The sequence below is a fragment of the Echinops telfairi genome, unplaced genomic scaffold (assembly GCF_000313985.2).
Source record: "Echinops telfairi isolate 266 unplaced genomic scaffold, ASM31398v2 ScPeMD7_443;HRSCAF=831, whole genome shotgun sequence".
Taxonomy (NCBI): Eukaryota; Metazoa; Chordata; class Mammalia; order Afrosoricida; family Tenrecidae; genus Echinops; species Echinops telfairi.
Window position 1 is genome coordinate 26,753,746 of NW_022104341.1, and position 9,873 is coordinate 26,763,618.

General features: G+C 40.3%; 1 protein-coding gene across 1 annotated transcript in view; it reads right to left on the reverse strand.

Annotated features, from left to right (window-relative positions):
- RPAP2 (RNA polymerase II associated protein 2) overlaps positions 1-9,873 on the reverse strand; it is a 106,192-nt gene that overhangs the window by 39,855 nt on the left and 56,464 nt on the right. The window contains exon 12 of the mRNA XM_045292041.1: positions 112-180. Coding sequence (XP_045147976.1) covers positions 112-180 — 69 coding nt within the window. The remainder of the gene's footprint in view (positions 1-111; positions 181-9,873) is intronic.

Here is a 9,873-nt window from a genome sequence, read left to right on the forward strand (position 1 = left end):
GTTCCCTTCACATAGCAAAGTAAAGCAGAAAAAAGAGGTACAAACATCAGTCACTTTCCGGGTCAAAACTCTCCATAATTAGCCCCTAGAGTAATCTGAGAGAGTACTCACAATGACAGCAACACCACAGCAATTAAGGTCCATTCGGTAGGTTTGTGTATAATATTTCTATTTGTTAATCTGAAAGACAGGAAGATCAAATTTACTAAAGGATCCTTATACTTCAAGTAATTTATTCTAAGATAAAATCATATTTGTGATATCCTGAATCAAAGCAGCACTTTTTTAATGTTTGCGATTTGTGACAGGAAATGGTAAACTGCATCATAGTAAGGCTGAATATTCAGCACCTGACAAGGACCATCTCAAAAGGAAGTGTTCCATTCCCACTACGATATGTTAACAACACTATCATTAGACAAGATAGGAAGATAGGGACAACATAGGAAATTAGAATGGAAGGCTGTTAAAAATAGAATGCAAAATAAATATATGTATATATGCTATTTTTAATTGTTAATCTTACATAGAAGACAATGATATACGGCCCAGTCCTGAGACATCTTTATGACCACTGTGTAGCTATTATATCAATCTACCTGAATCGGAGTTTTTGTTTTTGCTGATCTACTTGATCAAAGATCAGGTCATTTTCCAGCAATTGGTCTTTCCAGATGACACGTCCAGAGTCAGTGAGTCAGTCTTACCATTGCCTCTAAGAAAAACTCTGATTGTATTTCTTCTAAGACTGATCCCCCACCCTCACCCCACCCCCACCTGTACAGGTATACCCAATATTCTTTTACACTCTCCGGCTTTTGCATGTGCACGAAGCTATTTAAAAGACCACAGCTTGGGATAGGTGTCCCTTAAACCAGAACCAAACTCACTGCCACTGCCACTGAGTCAATGCTGACTCACAGCAACCCCTTGTGGGTTTCCAAGACTGCAATTGTTTACGGAGTAGAAAGCCCAGCCTTTCTTCTGCAGAGCTACTGATAGTTTCAGTCCTATTATTTTGAAATTACATTTTTCAGCTAACTTGTTGACGCTCCCTCATATATCTCCTATACCCCTGTAATCATATTCCTCCCAAATATTTGATTAAAGCTAACAAGTAATGTCTGGTTTTGATTTTACTTCATCTTTTGCACTTCTCAAGGAGAGTCCTGGTGGCACAATGGGTTGTGTTGGACTGCTAAAGGGAAATTCAGTGGTTCAAACCCACTAACAGTTTCTTAGGAGAATAATGAGGCTGGCTGCTCCTGCAAAGATTTAGTCTCAGGATCCCTGCGGGGTAGTTCTGCTTTGACCTGTGGGGTTGCTGTGAGTTGGAAGTGACTTGAAGGCAGTGGGTTCGTTTTGTGCTTTCCCACTTTGTGCCACAATGGCAAGTAATTAATGAATAAACCAGTTATCCGTTGACATCAAGTTGACTTTGACTCACGGTGACCCCTTGTGTGTCGGTACAGATTTGTGTTCTACAGGCTTTTCCAGTGGCTGATATTTCAGCAAAAAAGTTTTCCTTTCAAAGTGCTTCTAAGATGGTCTTGAACCTCCCAACCTTTCAGTGAGCAGCCAAGTGAGTAAACTGCTTGCACTACCCAGTAATATACCAGGAATGACAAAAGAATGAGTCAATTAATGTTAGGAGAAATAAAACCAGGATGCCCCTTAGACATGAAGACAGTGGAATTTTGGCTCACTTACCTTGCAAACATCATCACAAAAGATGTTTGCAATTGTTAGGAAAGGGTCTCATGTTTTGTAAAGTACAGGGCTGGCAAACATGAGAGACATTCGCAATGAGGTGGATGACACAAGAGCCACAACAGTAGACTCAGACACACCAATAATCATGAAGATAGTGCAGGGCTGCCATGTTTTTTAAATTCTGTTTTACATGTGTCACCTGGTGGATCTGGGGATGTAATGGGTTACCTGTTGAGCTGATAACCACAAGGTCCACAGTTCAAACCCCTATCCACTCTTGTGGGGAAAGTTAAAGTTGCCTGCCCTCATAAAGAGGTAGTTTCGGGAACCCTATATAGGGTCACTATGAGTCAGAATCTAATTTCCAGCAGTAGGCAAAGGTCACTTGGCATTGCAGGTGACTTGATGGTAACTATTAACAAAAATTAGAGATGTCATAATCCACAATCTAATAGCAAGGAGTTGACTTACTAAACTGTAAAAATAAATCTTTATGCAAGAAAACAGTTTTAAAAAATTGCATTCTTGCAAGATACTGTTAGGTGCCATTGCGTCAGTTCTGACTCACAGCAACCCTATGAAAAGAGAATAGACACTGCTCAGTCCTGCACCATCCTCACAGTGGTTCTTATGTTTGAGCTCAACGCAGCTTCCGCATCCATCCGTGCTATCAAAGGCCCCCTTCTTTGTTGCCCTGCTACCCTACCAAGTCTGATGTATTTCTTAAGGCACTGATCTTTCCAAAGAGCATGAGATGAAGTCTCATCATCCTTGCTTCTAAGGAGCGTTCTGTCTGTACTTCTGCCAAGACAGGTTTGTTACTTGCTTTGGGAAGTCCACGGTACTTTCTGTATTCTTTGCTAACACCATACTTCAAATGCATCAATTTGTCTTTGGTCTTTCTTATTTAATGTCCAACTTTCAACATGCATATGAAACAAATGAAAATACCGTGGCTTGGGTCAGGTGCACCTTAATCCTCAAAGTAACATCCCCTTGATATTTAATAATAAAGAGGATTTGTACAGCAGATTTACCCAATGCAACTTGTCTTTTGATCTGACTGTTGCTTCCATGAGCACTGATCGTAAATCCAAACAAGATGAAATCCTTGACAACTTCTCCATTTATGATGATACTACCTATTGGTCCAGTTGCGAGGATTTTGTTTTTCTTTACATTGAGTTGTAACCCATACTGAAAGCTTCAATTCTTGATCTTCATCAGCAAATACTTCAAGTCCTCACTTTCAGCAAGCACAATTGTGTCACCTGCATATTAAAGGTACTTCCTTATTATCTTTCTCAGAAAGCATTCAGAAAGATCAATTGAAATAAAAATTTTAAAGCTGCAGTGTCACTCCAGCCTGTGTGATCATGAGGTGTTGTTGACGGAGTAAGAGGCATTAGAAGACCCATACAAACAAACAAAACCATTGTTCAGACAAGGGAGGTCGGAGCAGAAACCTAAAGCCCATCTACAGACAGTGGGACATCCTTTCACAGCGGGGTCACAGGGAAGGGATGAGTCAACCAGGGTGCAGTAAAGCATCAATGAAACACACAATATTCCTCTGATTCCTTGAGGCTTCCTCACCACCAACACCATGACCCCAGTGCTGCCTTTCACTGCGGGCTAGACTGGAGCAAGTATACAGGCACAGATAAGAGCTCACGACACACAGAATCCAGGAACAGGGATGGGAATAGTGACACCAGAAGGGCAGGGGGAAGATGGGGAGGGGAACAAGGGGGAACCAATGGCAATGATCAACACAAGCACACACATCCCTCTCGGGGGATGAACAACAGAAACCATGGGGGGAAGGGAGATAGTGGTCTGCGTAAGATAAGAAATTAATAATCATTTATCATTTATCAAGGGGTCATGAGGGTGGGAGTGGTGAGGGAGGGAAAAAAAGAGGAGCTGGTACCAAGGGCTCAATAGGAAGAAAATGTCTAGAAAAGAATGATGGCAATATATGTACAAATATACTTGATACAACTGATGTATGGATTGTTGTAGAATTGTAAGAGGCCCCAATAAAATGATCTTTAAAAAAAATGCAGTGAAATGAATCATTTAATGTGGATCTTCTAGTGATAGTCTCTGCAACTCCCACCAACCAACCTTTTCCTGATGGGTTTAGGTAACAGAAGGCGAGGGAAGATACTGATAGGATTCAGATGTGTGTGCTTATAACTGGATTCAAAGTGACTGAATCCTGCCGGGTATAAAGGAACCAGCTCAGAAGCAGCAGGCGAGATCTTTTAAGTGGCAAAAGAGGAGAGCCAGGAGGGGAGCATATCTTTTGGACCCCGAGATCCCTGCATATTGAACTTCCTTGATCTAGGAGACACCTTTGACACCAGAGGAGTGGCAACAGAAGAACCAGGAGCCCGAGTGGTGGACTTCCCAGACGTCACAGAGCAAGTAAAACAGAATGTTTTGTGTAGGAGGCTGAGTTATGGTGTAGGGAGTCTTGTGGTATTTAATTGGGGGAGCTGGACTTGCTGACCCATGGAGCTGGAGTTGAATGCCTTAGGTTGAGGCTTACAGCAGAGTGGGATGCCCTTTGGGTATTAACTGTTATCAGCCCAAAGGAGCTTTGTAGCATCGCTGGAGCAGGGCAGAGGCTAGGCCAAGAGGCTCAGGGCCAGGGAGAGGCCTGCCTGTGGGCATGGCAGAGAAAATACTGTACTGACTGAACAACTGTATCTTGAGTACTTCTTACCTGATTTGTAACCTGTTACCTTCTTTAATAAGCCCTACAACCATGAGCACTGTGAATTCTGAATGGCTAATGCAATTAATTATCAAATCCATCAGTAAAACAGAGTGCTGTTAGGAGAGAGAGCAACAGTATAAATCAATAAAAAAACATTAAATGATAGGGCAGGCAATTTATAGAAGATAAAAGATGAATGGCCACAAACATTTCCAAAAGAGCTCAATAACATTAGTAGTCTGGAAATCTGAAAATAAAAAATTAATTCTATCACACCAGCAAAATAAAAGACTGACAATATCAGAGATTAATAATGACATGAAAAACAATAGTTTTCAAACAGCTGATGTAAGCAATTGATTAATATTATGGCAATATCTAAAAAAGTTGAAAAGGCATATGAATAGTCCAACTATTTAATTTCTAGGTATAAAGCATAAAAAACTCATTTCGCTTATATAAAACAAGACATAGATGAAAACAGTTAATGCAGTATGTTTTGCAACAGCATATACTAATGATAAATTATGGCACATTCACAGTAAAATAGGTGTTAAAATCAATGAAGTAGATTCACATATTTTGTTCATAAATTTGAATAAAAGACAGCAAGTACAGTATAACTTTACATAAATCAGGAGCAGACCATATATTTATTTACACACATATTAAAGCAAGTACTATAAGATATGCTTTAACTATACTATCAGTTGCTTCTGGAGTGGGACGAGGAGAATGGTTTGGGAAAAGAAACAGTATCAAGTCCACTTCTCAGCTACTTTGCAGGCTGTGCCCTCCACCGGAAACCCAGATGACTGAAGGGCTGCGACTTCAAGCCTTGACTAGAATGGCACTTTTAAAATACGACCTATCCGACCACCGGTTAAAAAGCACACCCAGCCCCTCATTTTCCATCCAGATACTCCTGTTCTTACTGTTGCATATTTTTCTTCCTTTTTCCCCTCTGCACGTATCACTTGTTAACATAATGATTGCTTATTATCTGTTTCCCCTTACCTGACTGCAGAATTGTATTCTTCACTATTGTTTACCGATTGCCTGGTAGTAAGTATTCAATTACTATTTGTGTGAATGAATGAATCCACAATATCTTGCTTCTCTTATTAAAACCTGAACATCTGAATTAAATATTACAAAACAATAGCCATTAATTCTGTGCAAGGATATTGCTTTTGTTACATTATTTGTAGGTTTCCATAGTTTAAAAAAGTTTAAATATGTCAAAATGATGTAAAGGTACAGTGGTTGAAGAGTCAGATAAATATAGGTTCAATATCTACAGCTGTCACTAGTACTTAAACGAGTTATTCAATGGCTCTGAAACTTTTTTTTAACTTTAGTAAAATAAGAGCATAGTTTTATTGTGAGAATTAAACATATAAAAGGCCAAATCCATGCTGCCAAGTCCAGCTGATCCTGTTCTCCATTCTCATCCCTAACATTTGACACAATGGATCACTCCTGTGTCTCTAGAACACTTTTACTCCTGGTTCTCACTTGCCTGGTTGCTCCTCCTGCCCCCCACCCCGGCCTCCTCTCCCTGGCACACTGCCTCAGCTCTCCTCTGCTGGTTCCTTCTCATCTACTCAAACCTCTTACCAGCGGAAGGCCCATAGTTCTGACTGTGGAGCTCTTCTTCCTTCTATATATCCCCATTTCCTTGGTGATGTCATGCAATCTCCTAGCTTTTCAATATTAAGACAGCTACAATAATGGGCTCAAACAAAACTGCCTGTGAGGAAGGTTCAGGACCAGGTGGTATGGGTTGGGGCTGACTTGAAGGCACCAAATGATAAAGGTGATGACAACCATCAAATCGATATCTCTACCTGGACCTCCATGTTCAACTGCTGACTTGACATCACCACTTGAATGGGCAATACCAAAAATCAAACTCACAGTGACCCTATAGGGCAGGATAGAACCGCCCCTGTGAATTTTCAAGCCTATACTTGTTTACGAGAGTAGAAAGCCCTGTCTTTCTCCTGCGGAGCCATTGCTGGTTTTGAACTGCTGACTTTGCAGGTTGCAACCGAATGCATAACCACTATGCCACCAGGGCTCCTTTGAATGTATAACAGACAACTCAAAAGTTCTAACAGCCAAGTGAGTTCCTCTTCTTCCCCCATAAAACAGTCCTTCTTCAGTCACCTCATCTCAATAAATGGATACCCTCCTCTCCTTCTAGAATCAGTTTATCAGGCCAAAAATCTTGCCTCTTTGCACACAACATGGCCAACTAATCATCACATCCTGACAGTTCTGCTTTTAAAATGTCTAGCATCTGATCCTTTTTATTACTATTTTTTTGTTTTATTTTAAACTTTATTTAAACATAACTATACTTACAGAAATATACTTGTAATGGTTAACAGGATGTAATTTAAGTTTAACTTATCCTACATAATTTGGACCAAAGACTTGGTGCATGGTTTAAGATTCAAAACAAAACAGGGATTTGCGATCTGGCTTATTTTTTTATCTATTACAAGTACAGATGTATAAAAAGATCCTCCCTCAAATGCTGCAAAGGCAGGCAGCAAGAACCATGTGAAATTTACCTTTGGTTTGCTTCAGAAAAACACGTATTGCACTGTAAAAGTTAAAAAAAATTGGTACAATTTTGTTGCAGTTTCGATGCCAGCTTATAAAAAGTTCAATAACTAAGGAATGCAGGTTTCGGGTAGAGTCTGTACACATAACACAAAACCTATTAAGACAGTAAATTGCATGCAGACTGTAAATCTACACACGATTTGGGTCATTCCTTGCCATCGAATTAACGCCAACATCTCAGTTCACCTTCTGAAGCCAACAAGGAAACTGGCTGGAAAATGGCATTCTGACTGTAAATGTTCCTGATTTACACAGAAAGGAAACAATGACGCTCCACCCCCCACTTTTAAGTCCAGAATTGATAATGTGCTAGAGAGGCAGGGCATTCTTTCCACGGCAACGCTCACAGGGTAGCATGCCATGGGGTCATCTTGGGTTGACATTCTTACTAGCACTCATACAAAAACAGTCCCCAAATTCCAAAGACCATGTGACTTTAGCGGTGACTATAAAAAGTAAAGGCCCTCTCTGGAAGACTGGAACCGTATTCGCAACTAGCTATGAAGCAGCCTTCTCAAGAAGGGTTAGCCACTTGTCAAGTTTTTTTTAAAGAATACCACTTATTTTTACTTTGCTTTATACCACTTTTTTGCATAAGTTACCAAAATAATTTCCTAACAGGTCTCCTTGCCATTGTTATCTAGTAAAATGTATGTCAAATCAGGTCATTTCACTGTTCAGAATCTACCAATTGCTCTCTCACTTAGAACAAAAAAAAATGACCATGGTTACAAGCCTGTACGGTTTGTACCATACCCATCCCAAGCCCAGTCCTCTTCAATCCTGTTTCTACCCTCGCCTTTGCTCCTTACTGCAGTCACACTGTATCCTCAGTACCCTGTGACTACGCCAGGCCTGCTCCTGCTTCAGAGCTTCTGCACCTCCCATCCCCTCAGACTGATAAGCTTCTACACACAGCAACACTGCTTCCTCCTCTTTTTAGGCCTTTACACAAATAGCATTCTTTCAGTGAATTACTCCTTCTCCCTCCTTTAGGTCACCCTAAAGGAAAATGAAATATCACCACTGTTTTTATATATACGATACAAAACAATGTACATTTCATAAGGGGCGAGATTTTTGTCTTGAGTTTACTGTTGTACCTATGGCAAGCAGCCCTGGCAGTCCAGTGGGTTAAATAATGGGCTACTAATTGCACGGCTGAAGATTATGATCCATGGGAGAAAGACGAGGCTGCCTGCTCCAGTAAAAATACAGTAGTGGACACCCAAAGGAGCAGTTTCACTTGGTCTTGCTATAATCAAAAACAATTTTATGGCAGAATTGAACACAAAACCAAAAAAGGCCAAAGAATTAAGAAAAAAACAACAATTAAAAAAACAAACAAAAGCAAAACTTGCTAAAAAGAACTTCCTTTCTGTTGTACTCAAATCTTCCCGAGATAAAAGTGGACAGAATTTCATAAACTCACTTATTTATCAAAAACTGAGGTAAGCGCCTTTTCTATACAACTGTCCCAGGCACCCGGGGAAAGGCAAATAAGAGAGACAAGGCCTTTGCTTTCACAGCAAAATATTCCCAGTGGCAGAACAGCAAAGTTTACTCGATCTTATATTTTCCTCTAAGTCAAAATAATTCCCAGTTCAGCTGCTAATTGAAAACATATTAAAAAACAAAAAACATATTACTGTGTGAGTGATATGTCAAAACCCAAAATAGTAATATTTGCTAGAAAACATGTAAGATGCTCACAGCTTCAAGTATATTATGTAAAATTCAACAGATTAAGAAAAATACCTTGATTTGCCACTTATGAAATTTAAAAAGAACTTTGTGTCAAAATGTAATTCAAATTCAAATATGCCTTTGGAAAGATATCTTAGTCCACACTGAGGGCAGTGAGTCATCACAAGAGTTACCATGTTGACAGGTCAATCCGTGTGGCATTCCAGATAGTGACCGCAATGCCATGCAGTGGAAGTGACAGTTCTATGCACGAGGGGGGGGGGAGATTCTTCAAAGGGATGAAAAAGCTGCTTAATGTTTCGGTTCTAAAATAAGCTCTTGACTCTGGCTGCACATTAGAGTCATCTGGGGAGCTTTTAAAATAAAAATAGTAAGTGGGCCTAACCCTGACCAAATGAAACTCAATCTCTAGGGGCTGAGTCAGGCCTCTGTAGCTGTTAGGCGCTCTCTAGGTAATTTTGATGCTCAACTGGCTTGAGCACCACTGTTCTACAAGTTCCTATTATTGATTCTCATTTCACAGGGAAAGATATGTATTTATGACAACTCTTTCTTACTGTCAGTATGGGTTGACCAAAAAACCTCTCCCCAGTAGTCGCTGTCCTCAAGGTGGCATTGTTTTCCAGAGGCTTCCCTGGAAGCCCAAGCCTACAAATGGTTCCTTACACCCTCGGAAGTTGCCCTGTGAGAATCTGAAGTCCAAGCAAACCTGACCCTGGCACAATCACTCTGTACGCTAGCAACTGATAGCGTTCTCACTAGCATGAAGGAAGTTGACGTCCTGCATGTACTAATTATAATTAATAATGGAGGTTGTTAAAGATAATTTACTTGGTCACATAATTTAATTTACATTAAGTTAAAAGTAAACATTGATTTGGGGCCAGGGCGTGATGCCCCAACAGACTGGACTGGAAAACACTCCTAAAGGCCAACAGTCCGTGAACTAACTACAAGCTCTTCTTTCTTGTTGCTGTCATTTTGTTGTATATGGTTGCTTGGTATTGCTCTGTCTTGTTTTTGTGCATGTTATTATCTCCGCAGGTCTGTCTAAATAAGATAGGCTAGATGAACAATCTGGAGGAGAA